This window comes from Macrosteles quadrilineatus, unplaced genomic scaffold (genome assembly GCF_028750875.1).
Source record: "Macrosteles quadrilineatus isolate MER2022 unplaced genomic scaffold, UCM_ALF_1.0 Scaffold_3__2_contigs__length_128488019, whole genome shotgun sequence".
NCBI lineage: Eukaryota > Metazoa > Arthropoda > Insecta > Hemiptera > Cicadellidae > Macrosteles > Macrosteles quadrilineatus.
In genome coordinates this window covers 31432185-31449579 of record NW_026542596.1, presented here as the reverse complement: position 1 = coordinate 31449579, position 17395 = coordinate 31432185, and the positions used below count along the sequence as shown (strand labels likewise).

General features: G+C 34.1%; 1 protein-coding gene across 1 annotated transcript in view; it reads left to right on the top strand.

The window, feature by feature from the left end:
* LOC128990384 (uncharacterized) overlaps nucleotides 1-16823 on the top strand; it is a 55589-nt gene extending 38766 nt beyond the window's left edge. Inside the window, exons 12-18 of the mRNA XM_054412731.1 lie at nucleotides 1134-1252; nucleotides 3753-3945; nucleotides 7639-7853; nucleotides 8252-8368; nucleotides 13025-13149; nucleotides 15835-15978; nucleotides 16637-16823. Coding sequence (XP_054268706.1) covers nucleotides 1134-1252; nucleotides 3753-3945; nucleotides 7639-7853; nucleotides 8252-8368; nucleotides 13025-13149; nucleotides 15835-15978; nucleotides 16637-16704 — 981 coding nt within the window. The 3' untranslated portion in view covers nucleotides 16705-16823. The remainder of the gene's footprint in view (nucleotides 1-1133; nucleotides 1253-3752; nucleotides 3946-7638; nucleotides 7854-8251; nucleotides 8369-13024; nucleotides 13150-15834; nucleotides 15979-16636) is intronic.
* Nucleotides 16824-17395: the final 572 nt, after the last annotated feature.

The following is a 17395-nucleotide window of genomic DNA, read 5'->3' as shown; positions in this document are numbered from 1 at the left end:
ATACAACATTAGTTATAAAACTTAATCTAAATGGCTTAACCATAAATTTGACAATTATTTTAGAATGGACAGCTAATTCATTTTTGATTTATAAACTCATCTATACTATAGGGAGCCAGATTAATTAAGAATGATTTTAGCTTTTTCAGAAAATTGGGTTTGTTTTGATCTTTTTTTAGTAAGGCAGGCAAACTTCTTATGAATAAATTGCCAATATACGAAGGCTTCATTTTTGAAAGTTTCAGACGATGATGACTTTTTACAGTAAGATTTTTCCACCTTGTATTGTATTTATGGGATACTTCAGTGTTTTTATCTTTATAAACACGCCGAATAGTTTTAAAAATATACAAACCGTACACTGTAAAAATGTTAATTTCTTTAAAGTACTTTTTCACCGACTTCTTATTCTTAAATTTGTCAATAACTCTAATGACCTGTTTTTGCAGTTTTAAAACCTTTTTCAAATTTTTTTGTGCTGTCCCACCATAAATTTCGATTCCGTAGCCAATATGACATTCTATAAGCGAGTGGTATATCAATTTTAACACAGCTTTATCACAGAGATAAGCCATTGATCTCAAAACAAATAAGCCTGAATTAATTTTACCAACCAAATATGTAATATGTTCATTCCAATTTAGATGTTCATCAATTATCAAGCCTAAAAATTTAGTTGATTTCACTTGATTGATCGGCTTATTATTTAGATTAATTTTAGGTTTAATTTTAAATTTTAGGTTGATTTTAGGTTTTACAATGTCGAGTACTGACTGATTTGATGGGTTTTCTTATAGCAGGTGTTAAAACCTTTTTTTAATGAAGTAGAGTTAAAACCTTTATTTATTTTTAAGCTCTTGAAACTACTGGCAATTACGCTTAGTGGTGTCAAATAGGGATGTTTTCAGCAGCCAAGTTTTGAGTCTTTTAAAGAGCTACAACCATCATTCACTATTTTTTTCCATGTGTTAATGAAGTGCATTGCTCTTTAAGACAGTTTAGTCTCATTACTGTTAGGTGAATTTGACTGAATGCTATCCCTTACAATTTGAGTCACTATTCAATATGAGTTATGATATTTTGTGTTTGCGGATAACATTGTACAAGATAATGCTAATTTTGGGTTGTGGCAGCGTTCGAGCCAACACTACGGAGACGAGAGTCTGAGGTGTCCTGTGTGTCGCAAGGAGTTGACTCCAGGAGAGAACCTAGTCACCATCGGACAGACTCAGGACACCAAGCCTCCGGTCAGGTGGGTGCAGACTAGGGATGGACGGGATTGAATTTTTAGTTCGGGACGGGACGGGATTTTTTTCTGTGCATAAAAAGAAAGTCTTGAGTATAGCAGTTACCAAAAATTACGAAAGAAATCAATTTTTACCATTTGTGGCACTGATCTATAAAAACCAAAAAACGGGTAACAATTTACAGGTACCTATGGAAACTTGTGACTTGCGGTTACGGTGCGATCGTCAAAATGACCGCGATCACGGGGTGATCGTTGGTATGACTCACGGTCACGGCATAATCGTCGGTATGACTCACGGTCACAGCGTGATCGTCGGTATTTATCCGCGGCCACGGGGTGATCGTCGTTATGACTCGCGTTCTCGGCGGTATCGTCGGTATAACTCCGCGGTCACGGCTCCATTGTCGAAATGACTCAGGATCAAAGCCTGATCGTCAGTATGAATCCGCGATCACGGGGTGATCGTCGGTATGACTCGCGGTCACGGCACGATCGTCGCCATGACTCCGCGGTCACGGCACGATCTTTGGTAGGACTCCGCGGTCACAGCATGATCGTTGGTATGACTCATGATCATGGCGGTATCGGCTCGGCGGTATGACTCCGCGGTCACGGCGCCATCGTTGAAATGACTCGCGGTCACGGCGTGATCGTCGGTATGACTCGTGGTCTCGGCGGGATCGTCGGTATGACTCTGCGGTCACGGCGCGATCGAAAAATGATATCGTCTCCTGCGTTCGCGGACCTCGTGAACATTTCTCGCAATAGTGGCGTCATCGTTACTCGCGAAGCGGAAAAATCGCCGACGATCGGACCAAATCCCATCCCGAAAAATTCCCGAATCAAATGTTATCATGTCCTGATAATCGGTAATATTTTTTTCCCGAAAAATTCCCTAATTTGGGACCCGTCCATCCCTAGTGCAGACACACTTCACATTATAAGGAATTTTGCTAGGATATCACGCTTACCTGAATGGAAAAAGACCACCCCAGCCTAAGAACCACTTAACACTTTGCACAAAAGTTAAAACATACCACTGTCATTGGCTACATCTTCAACCAATGAAGGTTTGCGTTGGGGGGAAAATAAAAAAATAACAAAACCGACCATAATAAGGAAATTTACGGGAATAATACAGAAAATTGTCAAAATTCCTCAAAGAAAGAAATAAATAATTCATAATTTTTTGTTTTTAACATCCCTACTTTTAAATAATTTATTCAGCTAATATTGAAATAGTTTTAGTTATTATTTATTTATGAATAAATCGTTTGTTTCACTTTTTAAAATTCTTCTGAGAATCATTTAAAAGACCTTTCTTTTTTTTCAAAGCGTTTTGTCTGTATCAATTAATTGTGTATAGTTTTGATTATGATAAGTAATCAATTGTGTATTATTATGATGAAGTTAGTCTACTAGTATAAAATTAATATTTGGTTTAGTGGTAAGGAATCAGAATAACATCCAATGATCCAATCTGGTTTGAGTGTGTATAATACATCCAGCAACATTGGGAATATCGCTGGTTGCTACACCCCTCCGATACTTCCGATACCTATCTTTTTTACACAGTTTACATTTTGCCACATCACTACTTTCACTAATAATATTAAAAAAAAGGCCCACACATCACTTTTACACTTACTCATATTAAATAAAATACGATATCATTTTTTAACTAAAATCAAAAAAAATTTAATTTGAACCAATGTGAAATAACAATAACATAACCTCAACAGTCAACATATGGATGGATCATACGACATACACTGTAACTGCAACAATGCGATGGTGCATAACAGGACTAATGCATCTCTAAAACGCTAACCGTGATTGGTTTATCATCGTCCTCCGATCCAAAACCAGCAAATCAGAAAGGTTCTAATAAGTTAGTAAAGACACTAGCACTCGTTGCGGCATTCAACAACAATCCAAGTTTCAACGTCGCTAAAACATAGCACTTGATTGGTTGATCGTCGTCGCAGGGCAGTAGGGGAGCCAATGAGATCGTGTCTATTAAAATGCCAAGGACACTAGCACTCGCAGTGGTGATCAACCAACCCAAGTATCCACGTTGCTATAACATTACACGTGATTGGCCGAACATCATCTCTGGATGGAAATCTAGCCAATGAGGTCGTGTCCATCAAAGTGGCAAGGCCACTAGCGCTCGCAGTGGTGATCAACCAAACCAAATATCATCCCTGGAGTTAAAAACTACCCAATAAGGTTGTCTCTACTAAGTAGGCAAACAGCTAGGATTCGTAACGGCAATTTACCCGCTCTGAACTGACTTAATCCACACCGATTCGTACCGTTCAGTGTCAGTATCGGTATCGAACCCAAAACAGGCAAGTATCGAGTATCGACGATACCTCAATACTGCTGGTATTGAGAGTATTTTGGTATCGAGTATCGGTATCGGCCCACCTCTAATTATAATTATAAACGTAAATTTCATTTTCATGTTTGAATGTTGACCCTGTAATTGATGTCACAGGATGCTGAATGTTCCGTTGGTGTTCCGTGTGGATACGTCAGGGGACGGTAATAACACCAGGACTGTCCAGCTGTTTGGTCACCCTCGACTACTGCGTCTGCCCAATCAGCTGGAGTGTCAACAATTGCACGAGGCAGTGGTGTCTCTCATGCCGTACTCCAACCAGTATAAGATATTACTGGTGGATGGACAGGTAGGAAATGAATATAACTCTGACAAGCAACGTTGCAAACAACATGTTTTGCAAAATTGATATAAAAAAAAACAACGATGCAAATTGTATTTTTTTCTACTCTACTGTGTGGAGTATTTTGTGTTTAAAAACAATTGAGTTGGCTGCGTTTACAAGCAATTGAATGAGCGGGAAACTGGCTGTGTTGGCATTGACGTGACCAGATAGTTTTTGTGTTTTAACAGCATGGATTTAACTTAGTTATATCATTGACTTTTGGATCATCACTATGGACCAGCTTTAGCTCACTGTGTTTTTTATTCAAAAAGAACATAGTTTTATTAGTCACTACAGAGTGTGCTACAGTATAAAATTATATTTTCTACCTTAGTTTTTGTTATTGTAACACAAAAGATGATATAGCTTAAAATATTAAATGTATTCAAACATCTTTATTCGTCATAACTCATGTACATTGGTGGTACAGGGAATAGTGTCAAAATACATAAAATTAAAATACTATTTCTGGGAAGTGGAAAACTCATAAAAAATACATAATGCTAAATTTATTATTTGCTCTTTTAGAATTTTCTTGAACTTTAATAGGCCCATTTCTTTTTATATGAATTCGGGGACAAATTTAAAAAAAAGTTACCCGCAGGCTTTTTGCAAAAAATTTTAATTTGTGAGGCTGGACAAACTCCTTTCTTCTCCTGAAATTATAAGAATGCAATGAATTTATTCCTTCTTCTGATTATTATTTTTTTTTTTCGATAACAATTGTTTTATAAATATATTGCCCATCAACTGTAAAAATTTGTCATTTCTAAAAATTGTCTTTTGCCGAATCATCTTGTTTAAGCTTAAGCATAATTCTAATTCTGAACACAGGGTGTCTAGTAGTTGGGAAAAACGGAAAAGTTGGGAATTAGTATTAAATTTCAAAATAGTGAAAAAATCGGGATTTGTCTTTATTTTGATATCAAAGTCTGGAATTTTCATGTTTTTGCCGTTATTGCGGACGACGAAGATGACGTTTCCGTGGCGGCGGGAGTCGATGAAGTCCACACGGCCGCGGGAAATATTTATAATTTTGCCGTGGTCGCGGACGACGATGATGAAGTTTCCGAGACCATGGGAGACGACGATGACGTTCCCGTGACCGCGGTAGACGACAATGATGTCTACACGGCCGTGGGAAATGTTCATAATTTTGCTGTGATTGCAGACGACGACGATGACGTTTCCGTGACTGAGGGAGACAACGATGATGTCTCGGAAAATGTTCACGATTTTGCTGTGATCGCGGACGACAATGATGACGTTTCCGTATCCGTGGCAGTCTACTTGGTGGTGGGAGATTTTCATCATAAAAAAAATCCAAATTGGCTAGTTAGAATTTTTCATTGCTGCATTTTTTCTTTACTTGAAAAACACCCCATTATCTTAATAATACGTTATGACATAAAGGTAAGGGTTGGTGTAGAATTCAAAAATTTGGTTAAATTATAAAAATTTGTATCGGTATCAAGATTAGAGAATCGATACATTTTGGTATGAACACATCCCTAATTCTTGAAAGAACTAGTCTTGAAAAATCTGGAATTAGTCTTGAAAAGTCTGGAATTAGTCTTGAATTTTTAAATGTAAATAAACTAGACACCCTGTAACATTAAGTATAAGCCTCTTTTTGCCGCTTCAGAATGCTATCCTTATTTTGTTGTTGTTGTTGGCCCATTCAATTATAAACCAAATGAAAGATGAGAGTGAATGTGAGCAAAATAAAACTTTTTAAGGTGTTCAAATTATAATAAAAATAATTTTTTTTTATGAAAAAATTCCGGAGTTAATTTTGACAAATACTTTCTGTATGTGTTTATCCCAATTCAAATGTTCATCTATTGTTAAACCCAGAAAGTAAATTTTGTTTTCCTAATGAATGTTATTTGAGTTATAATTTATTGTTGGTTCTTTTGTGATTTTGTTCTGTGCTGTTTTGAAATTTAGTTTTTGTAAAACTAATAATTTATAAATTAATTTGAAACTGTTTTTCTTTGTCTCAACTGGAAAATGAGTGAGTCTCTGGCGCTGGCGCTGGTGTGACGGGTTGTTGGCGGCTTGTGTGAATGGGACTTTTTGGAATTACTAAATTTAATTTCTTCATGTTTACCTATTTAGTATAGTAATTTAGATAATTTAAATTTATTTATACAAACAAGAATAGTTTTTATTTATTTTTTAGAGGTTAAGTGGTAGAGAGAACTTGCAAGTCCTAACTTCTTCGCCTCTTAAATAAAGACATTTTTTATTTGATTTCATTTCACTAATTTGTTTCACGGCTGGGCGTAGAAACTTGGTAGAGGTGTCTAAAGAAAGGTCTCTTGGTCTGTAGATGAGCCATCAAAAGAGAAACGAGGTAAATTCCCTTGGAGCTCTGTCCCAGTGCCCTTTAAAAGTCCATTCCCATGTTATTCTTATGGAGGAAAGAAACAAAAAAAGATTTTTGTCTCAGCTAATTTGAGAGAACGGCTGGGCGTAGAAACTTGGTAGTGGTGTCTAAAGAAAGGTCTTGGTTTGTAGATGAGCCACCAAAAGAGAAATGTGATATATTCCCTTGGGGCTCTGCCCCAGAGGCTTTTCAAATTCCCTTCCAAGATTTGTTTACATTATGACCATATGGAAAATGTTACACTACTTTTTATAGAGGTGTGCGTATAGTGAAATTTCAGTTCGGATCGGATTCGATTTGGATAGTTAAGGCTCGGATCGGATAATTAGAGGTTCGGATTTGGATATTTTCGGATCCGGATCAATCAATCAATCAATCAATAAAATCTGTATCCAATATTAGTACTCTGTACATAGAATGGTTTCAATATTAATTAATACTAAGATACATTATAACTAAGATTGATTAATACTAAGGCTGTCAAAACAAAAGATATAGTTATATGCATGAAGAGAAAACAGAACTAAAAACTTTCTTTATACATCATTTTTACATGGGAATTCGGAGAAAGAATATAATGTTAAATGAATAAGATATTTTTTTAGTTGATTTTTAAATTTATTAATATTTTTCTCCGATTTAATGGCTTTTGGTAACATATTGTAAAATTTTGACCCCATATACATTGGCTTTTTTTCATAAAATCCAAGTTTATGTTTGTCAATGCCAATTCTATTCCTGAATCTTGTATTATAATTATGAGTATCTCCAACAAAATGAAGTTGGTCCTGACGGTTTTTCACAGAAATTATAGTTTCATTGATGTACATTGCATATAAAGTCATGATACAAATTTTAGAAAAAAGAAGTTTTACCGATTCATTATAATTTAATTTTAATATAATCCGAATAGATTGTTCCTGAATTTTTAGTATTTTGTTCAAGGATAGTTTGACATTCAAGTACTTAATAAATAAATATTAAGATTGAAGTCATAATTTGTATTTTTATCTATGTAAACTACAATATATATTGTAAACTATTCACTATTGTGATATTATAAGTCACTAATCTTGGTTCAGTTATAAAAACTGAAGTTAAAATTCCCAGCTCACTCCAACTTCACAAAAAAGTATACTGTACCTTATATTTTGATGCAAACAATTTATATGGCAAGGTCATGTCTCCGTATTTGTATCTTGATGCAAAGAATTTATATGGCAAGGCCTTATTAAAGTAACCCTGTTCACATATGTTATGTTCAGGGCCATCACTGTTCACGCTGCATGTTCAACGCCCACTGCCGTGGCTGCCCCGTGGACACTGAAGGTCTGCTGGTGTTACGAGCAGGTGATTGTCTAGCAGCCATGTTCTCTGAGCCTGTACCTGAGATATCAGCTGTTCCGCATACTACGATGCTCCAGTATGCAGTAAACTCCACAATCACTCTATATGACTGCATACAAGCCTTCAGCCAGAGGTGAGTGGCGGAGCGGGGTGTTTGAATCAAAAATTGTTTATGACTTTAGGAAGAAAGTTTACCTTGAACATTGAGCGTTAATTTAAAATTTCTGGTTAAAGAAACAGTTTTCGTGGCAAGCGGGACTTCCCTCTACAACATCGCTTTTCTTGACCATCGCTGTTCAGGCCTTTTTTCATTTAATTGTATTCTGGTAGGGGAAGAGTGGTGGGGAAGTTCCCTGTCTCTCAAAAAAGTTAATGCAAAGAATTTAACTTTTAACTTTATTCCTAAAATAAGACATACCCACCTTAAAGTGGTTGGTAAGAAATTTGTTTTTACTATTATTTTTAATGAAAAACTCAACAACAAAATAATTCTCAAAAGTGTTATGGTTTAATTTTATTTTAATATTTCAGTGAAGTCTTGGATGAGCATAATCCCTGGTTCTGCCCAAATTGCAAGAAAAATCAGTGTGCTACAAAAACACTATCAGTTTGGCGGTACCCCAACTATCTTATAATTTACTTAAAACGGTAAGTTTTTCACATATATTTTTTCCATTAACACGTTCGCCGCGGTCATTGCCATGGACTGAGGTATACATTTAAATCTTACACATAGACCGGCTGTCACTTGGTTAACAGTATACACAGACGACGGGTAAAAACCTGTTAAAATTGGAACACCGACTCAAATATTCAACGGCAGTCTATGGGTAGAAACCATGTAAGTCGCTGGTCTATATGAATGAAAAATTTTGTACTATTGCGGTACTGAATGTGTTAATTATATTTTTAACTTCATCCGACAAATATCCATAAAACAATATTTTCTTTTTTATTTCAATATCAAATGTACAAAGTGTTAAATAAAATTTACTGAATGTCTGGTTTCTAAGAAGAATGACACATTTGGGACTTTGCTTCAAGTGTTTTTCCCTCCAATTACTATTCAGTATTAGATTTTTAATTAATTTAAAATGTATCAATTTTGAAGCTTATACAAGAGGTAAAGTTACCTTGATTCTGTCCAAGTAATCGTTTAAGTCGTCATTAGTGAGACCGGTTTCAGTGTCTATGATGGACACTGTTAAGCTGGACGTAAAATCGCTCCTAAAAGGTCGTCATGAGTCTTGAAAAACACAAATAACAAGTACACAAACAAAAAACAATAAAATGCATGGCCACACAACTAATTTACAACACCTTCCCCTTGAGTTATCAGCTGTTGATAATATCTCGTCGATGTTTAAGGCTGCCTCAATCGACGAGATATTATCAACAGCTGATAACTCAAGAGGGAAGGAGGGGAGAGGAAGACACGGCCTCAGTCTAGACCTACACCCTGTACCCGGGTAAAAACTTGAAAACAGGACAATTGCTGTCCCCTTCGCCATTTCATAAGAAAGTATTTAAGTATATCTGAGAAAATTAATACTCACCATAAGCAATTAAGTCTATTTTATTCTGATGTTTAGCCTTTATAAAACTGATCTTATTATCTCTAAAATTAATTAATAACATTTGTTTTTGCTAGAAGAGAAATTCGACCTCTGGTTTTTTTTGTAATCTGGGTCACACAAACAATCCTAAGTCTTGCCAAGGATATCTACAATGAATTATGCAAATTATGATTCCAATAGCTTTTTAGATACCCAATAATACCAAAGTGTGAGAAATGTGGTTGCTATAAATATACAAGATGTAAAAAAACCCAAATAAAACTCTAAAAAAATTGCGGTAATGATTTCGCTACGGGGTGAGAATATAGGAGAGAATAATTCGGTTTTCAAAAATCTACGGAAAATATTATTGAATTCTGATATTTATTTGTATCTAACCCAATACTTGCTTTATATTAAACCATTGTGTTGTTCGTTTGTATTCACTTAACAACACGTACGCTGACGCAAAATATCTTTGCACTTTTTGAGAAATTCCACTACTGAAGTAAGATTACTAAACAGCTGGGTTAGTAAATTTTCTTCATAAGAAATGCATTGGTATTTTGATGGTCTGTAAAAGTATTATTTCTAGTATTTCAGTACCCTTGGCATATTGCACACATTTTTCATTGATTGAGGGGGTCTTTCCAGATCAGTAAAAAATATCCAGGATATGCCCAGTTCATAAGAAGGGCCCAAGGAACGGAACTTTAAGCTACTGCCAAATTTCAATAATTCTAGTAATTTCAAAAATATATGAAAATATTTCATGATCAAATCCATTCCTTTTTTGAAGACAATAAAATTTTCAATCATTGTCAATTCGGGTTTCGAAGGGACAAATCAACAGTCCAAGCTGTAGACAAACTGGTTCGTGAAATTATTTCTTCCTTTGAGACCAAGTCATATGCCCAGGCCACCTTCTGTGATCTTAGCAAGGCATTTGATTGTGTTGATCCAAATGACATAATAAAAAAATTAAATTACCATGGAATTACAGGCTCTGCTCTAAAGTCCATAAAATCTTAATTATCTAATCGAAGACAAAGGGTTTACACTGATGGTCTCTGGTCTCAAGAAATATCAATAAATGTGGGTGTGCCCCAAGGTTCGGTCCTGGGTCCACTTTTGTTTTTAATATGCATTAATGATCTCCCAAATTCAGTTAATTCCTCAACTATTCTTTATGCAGATGATACAACCTTTTTCCACAGTAATAATGATTTTGAACAGCTAAATTTATTATCAAAAAATACCCTCACCACATCATCTGACTGGTTTAAAGCAAATGGGTTTCTCTTAAATGAAAGTAAAACACAGAATGTTGTTTTCAGCCTAAGACCCCTCCCTAATAGCGGGACTGATATCAATATTGCAGTTAATTCGGTGAAATTTTTGGGCATTAAAATAGACAGTACTCTTACCTGGGGATCTCACATTGATTATATAACACCAAAACTATCAAGAACAATATTTCTTCTAATACGCCTGGTTCATTGCTTGGAAACAAATTCTGTTAGAACTGCCTATTTTGCCTACTTTCAATGAATAATTAGATATGGATTAATTCTCTGGGGTAACTGCAGTAGAGCAGATGAAATCTTAATTCTCCAAAAAAGAGCCGTTAGGGTTATCGCTGAATCTGAACTCGATGAACATTGTAAACCTCTTTTTGTTTCAATGAAAATTCCTACTATTATTAATCTGTATATCTTTGATTTAACTGTTATGTAATAAATAACACACAAATACTAAAATTCCATGAACACAGATATAATACTAGAAATAAAAAACATACTTCCATTGACTACCACAGGCTCTCAAAATCTATAAACAGCTATGTTGTTGTAGCTCCTAAGGTTTACAATAAACTCATTGGCCTTATCTCAAAATATGATGTCAAATAATTCAAGAGAAAGTTTTATAAATGGTTATTAATAAACAAACACCCACTTTATTCACTTAATGAGTTTTTTTTCTTGCCAAATTGCTTTCTAGATCGTTCTATACACTTGAATACAAATCCCCACACTCTATTAATTAAATAGTCTCTATAAATTATTCTTCACTAAAAACTAATATTGAAAACTAATCCTCTCTTTTTTTATTAAGATATGATGTTATCAGAAATTATTTTCTATTTTATCTGTTATTGATGTTCCAGGCCAACTTGAAGGAGAAATTGTTTGTTTAGTTGTTTTGTTCTATATATTGTACAATTTAAGTTTAATTTTATATTTACATCTACTTTAATTTGCTTCATGACAATTTGTAAAATGCAATCTGACCTATCCTATTGTACTTTATTGTACCGAATGGAAATAAATATATTTCATTTTATTTGATTTGATTACAATTACACAGTGACTCAAACGCATAAATGGGGAACTTCTATGTATTAAACAAAACTTGTGTCATCCTTTATTATAAAAGTATCACCATTTCGTTATTATCGTCTGCTAATAACCGGTCACATAACACTAGGCGAGGTTCGTAATATTCTCGCAAACCTCTGAGCCAAATTCTTGCCGCCCACATTGTTGTATAATCCCGCCCATCATCAGAATAGGTCAAGTAAAGAAAGTAAACAGAAATAATTTTCAATTATATTGTGGGTTACTAAAAAATTAAATCTCGACATTGAAAACTCATAAGAGAAGTAATTTGGGTCACACAATTCACCAAAAGTAATACACATCAGATCCTCAGATTTTGTGAACCAAATTACAGTGACCGACATTAGCATTTTCACTCTCGTCATTTACTAAAATGGAACATAGAGGCCATTGTTCCCTTTGGTGGCCATAAGTTTGGTTAAGTATGCGTTTGACTTATATTTTCTCAGTTTTAAATAAGTTATTTGCCTTATTGTAACAGTTATTATCAGTAGGCTACCGATCATTACACAAAAACTTAACGCTTACAAAACAGATTTTAAATAAAGTCTTTCCGAATAAACTGGAAAGCCTGGCATAACATCACGCCTAACCTACTTCACCCACGGTCAACAACAAACTGAGAGAGGCCGGAATATGGATCCGCCCGGAGTCGATAGGGTTGAAAGACCTGACGAGAACTGGTTCCGACCCTCAAACCCAGAATTACATTCACAGCCAGGGACGCGACTTTTAACGATTGTTATTGCCAGTATAATTAAATTTCATTAAAAAGCCTGTTTGGTAATTTTTGTCAATATTTTAACATTATAAATTAATTCAAACAAAATATTTAAAATTTATTGCATTAATATTACTGAAAATATAAGCTTATGTATCCAACTTCTAACCTAGGGGACAGGGGTTTTCACTAAATATACCCATTTTGGAACTTTTCAAACACACGTTTCTTTACTACATAGTATTAAAATCGAGAAACATAAACATTTTTATTCAAAGGGAGGTATAATAAATTATTTTAAAACTATTTGGAGCAGGAATAGATAGCGGAAGAGGTATAAATAGCTGGGGACAGCAATTGTCCTGTTTTCAAGTTTTTACCCACCCGCTGCCGTGTTTACCTTACTCACACCGGTCGGCTTAAGCATTTACAAAGTTTCATGTAGCATATTAATAATACAGATTCACTTTATCGGTTGTAATCTGTCATGTTTATATTTTTGCTTTTGCCCTTACTCACACATGTTCATTTTGTTTTTTCTCCCGTTTTTAATCACACTTGCTACTTGTTGACAGATTTGTGTTTTAATCCGTTTCCGCCACTCACATAAGTTTCAACACGTTTACAGATTTGTGTTCCAAGACTGTGTCAGCACCAAGCTGGATGACAAAGTTACGTTTCCTCTGCAAGGATTGAACCTGTTGCCCAACACCTCGTTGTACGACTTGTACGCTTGCGTCTGTCACATTGGAGGTAAATAACAAATCTATTACAGGACAAAATGATAACTCCTTTTATAAAGATTAGCTGGACCTTTAAATAAAGCATTGCTCATAATTTTGGTCTTAAATTAAAGGTATGCGGGCACAGATTTGCCATCAAGTATCGTTATTCTTTTATCTGAAGTATATTTCGAGATATGCACAAAAGCAACTTCCTCCCTGTACATTTCATGGGAGATAAATTTTGTTTTTCTTTTCCGAGTTCGTTTGACTCTTCTACCAAACCGATGTTCATCATTTTGGTTTTAAATTAATGTTATGCACACATAGATTTGTCATCAAGCATCAGAATTTATTTATCTACTGTATGACTCGACCAAAAACAAAAATCGTAAATTTAATTTTTTTCGAATACTTATTTCAATTAAAGATGTATTTCACCAGTTCTATTTACATTATTCTAGATATTTTGTTGTAATTACCTTCAGTGAAATACCAGCTTTCATTTGAGCTATTGATTATTAAGATCGGACGTACCTGAAGCACGATGCTGAATCACAAATCAACAATAATCATATAGATTAAAACGTGACAGGGTTTTTTCGCGATTCTGAATCAACCACTTGACGGATTTTCATGATATTTGTGTTGAAAGAAAGATAATTTTGAGAACTAGGGAATGTCGAAGCCATAATTTTATTTTAGAGTTTCAGTTTTTTAGAAATTAAGTTTAAAATTTTTTAAAGTCAAGCAGCCGACGCTAACATTCTACTCTAGCTTTTGGTATAATACAATTTTGCTTAACGTAACAGCTGTAAACATTCAGCGTTTTCGACACAAATTCAGCATTTGGATGAAAATTAAATGACATACATAGAATTGAATTATTTATACAATGTGTAATGCTATAATCATTGATATGTTCATTTATTTGGTAAGAGGATGAGAGTTTATTAAAATATACATAGTAAAATACTAGATGTTCTAATTTATTTTTTTGAGCAGTCTTTAAAATATTTAGTTTGTTTTAGTGCAATATAATTTGTTTTAAATAACAGCTGGTTGAATAAAAAAATATTCTATAGAACTATGAGGTTAGATTATTTACTCTGTGATTTTATCATTGATTATAGGAAACTAGAGCACCTGTTGCTCGACTTCGAGCAATTGTAAAGTATTACAGGCGTTATTTCAAAACGAATAACAGTCATAACTTCCGATTATGACTCAAAAGAGTCAACTCAAAGATGTAATCAATCGCTCCACTCTAGTTATCGAAACTGCAAATGAACTCACTCTGAAAACGAACACTACTGTGTGTATAATGTGTTTACTAATGAACAGCTGTAATTTATACAAAAATATTATTTGTCTGTTTAAGTAAACAAAATCTTTTCATCATAAGAAATACATTGCAATTTTGATGGCCTGTGGGGCAAAGCCCGAGGACTTTTATTACAGGAATTGGTGAAAGGGGGCGTCTACACAAAAAATACTTAATTTTGACACATCGTTTGTAAAAATCCGTCCATTATTAACGAAGGAGTAGTGTTTCATAGAAAACGCCTTCACGTATTATATATAAGGATAAGTAAGATTCTATAACCATTGCTGTATACGAATCAAAGTTCATGAATCAAAGTTCACGAATCTTCAAAAGAAAGCTCTTGAAAATTATTTTACTACTCTACTTTTTGAGGAAAGGTTGGGAAAATAACAATGATCATAATATGTTTTAATTCATCTTGGCAGCTTTTTCTTTACTACAAATTTTGAACTGTTTAAACTATTCTTGAATTAGTAATAGACACACTATATACAGTTGTAATGGACTACTTTTATACAGCTTGTTATAATTATTTTAGTACTTATCTACAATCAATGATAATATGTAACTCAATTTTTATTTTATATGCCTTGGTCTAAAAATAGTCCTAGGAATAAAGGCTTTAATTTGAGATATTGATTGTTTGAATAAGTTAAGTTCAAGATACTGTATATAAATTTGATTATTTCTCGGATATGAAATTTTATTTTAGATATATATACTCAATTCTAATTACGTTATCCTATATTTTTTGATCTAAGAACCTTCAGTGAAATACCAGCTTAGGTTAGGTATTGATTATTAAGATCGGACGTACCTAAAGCATGTTGCTGAATCACAAAGTTACACAAAGTCTTATTGTTATAAGATGCATACCACAAAGTTCATCATCATACATTATGTCTCAAATGGATTTTAAGTGGAGGAAGTTAGTTAAATGAAGACAAACTTTAATAACTTTGACAACATCTTGACAACATATGTTTACATGTTTACAATGGGTTTTATTATTTTTTGGTGCTATCCAACCTTCTTTTGGCCAATTTAGGGTGGACAATCAAGAAGACTATTGTAATAAAAAATACTTTAAAATACATAAAAGTTCCAGTTCTGAAGGTCAGTGTATATTTCCTTTTAGACCACTAACTGGCAGTTATCTGATAACTACTATTATAGTGGAACTCCGATGGTTGGAGTGCTACTGTACTTAGCAATATCAAAATTTTTTTTCTACTTAAAAAAAATTTGATTATGTTAGACTGAAGACTCTATCATTGAACCGTAATAAAAATACAATGTTTGGAGGGATTTTATCCCGGGAATCAGTAATTGAAGTGCTATACCACTGGACCAGCTCACTCTGTTCTACCACATGTGTGTCCATGGCAGGTGTGTCAGCCGGTCACTACACAGCTTACACCAAACATCCCAGGACTGGAGAATGGCATCATTACAATGATGACTGCGTTACCAAGCAGCGACCTCAAGAGGAGGACTACAGCAATGCCTATATCCTCTTCTACAAACGGAGAGGTAACAACTCCTCTGAGTTCTGTTTTTGGATCTTAAAATTGTTTCAATTTTGTTAGTTCGGATCTGGATATTATAAAGTCAATCTGATGGATTTAATTTCATCAGCTTTATGAAAGGGCTTGTCATTTTCAAATTTTTATGACCGAAATATCAAATTTTCAAATGCTAACACTCTTGATGACTGTGGGATACTACCTGAATCTCAAGTATTTTTAGGAATGATTTACTATGATTTTTAGGCCCGAAAAGTCATGTGTAACATTTTTACATTTTTATCCATAGTCTACCAAAGCACAGAAAACATACTACTATAACCCAGAATGCCAACCGCAGCATAGCAACGCTGGTGGCGCTGCCTACGAATTGACAGGCAAAGCTCTCTCAAAACACTTAATGCTTTTTACCATGCGGTTGGCATTCTGGGTTATAGTAGTATGTTTTCTGTGACCAAAGGTAGCCAAAATTCAAAATCTTCCAAAAGTGGAGTAGGTTTACAGGGTAAAGGTACACTGAACAGTGTTGTCATGTTGAGTCTTGCAAATCTATCTTTATTGTATACAGTAATTTAACATTTATGACTACATAATATTTTCTGGTGACATAATATACTAAGTAAATAACAAACTGCAAAATAATTATATTATTTGTTTTATTTCAGGAGCTGATATGAAAAATGAAGATTTTAACGCAAAGCTGGCTTCTTTGAATAGTGAAAACTTCAGTTGAATGTAGCTAATTTTGTATTTTTAAGTAATGTTCCCTATATGTTTTAGTCTTACAGTTCTAAATAAAATACCCTTATTGTTTAAATGTATATATTATAAATATCATTAAATATTTTATATCGTCACTAATATGTGTTATTTTATATCCACTTAAGTTTGGGTTAGGTATTAAAAAAACTTCTTTAATTTCAAAGAATAAATTTCATGATGGGTTAGCCTTTGGATCAAGATAATGCAAAATATAAAAGGCTTAGTTTACCTGTTGCGTCTATTGATCCTTGTGTTTTAATTCCAGGTTGTGTTAACTGACTTCAGATTACTGAACAGCACTCACCAACTCTTAATAGATTTGTGTCTAAATTTCAGTTTGGCCATAAATGAGTGTGTTACCGGTAGAGTTTTAAGACTTCATTCTAGTCAGTATTTTATCTACAGTATTTATTTCCTATTTAAAAATAGTATATTTCATCACTACGGAGTGACTCTTTTTGACCCAAGCTAAGTTTTACGATCAAAGCGAAGCCACAGTCGGAAAATTGGTGAGGGTTGAAAAGACAGTTTTTTGCGTGTATAATAAACTATATATTTTTCGTCATATTGCATCATTAACTAACCAACTAAGCCAGAAAAAAAAATAAAAAAACTTGTCATGTAAAGATACTCTCAAAACTACTTCCAGCTCGGTTTCAATT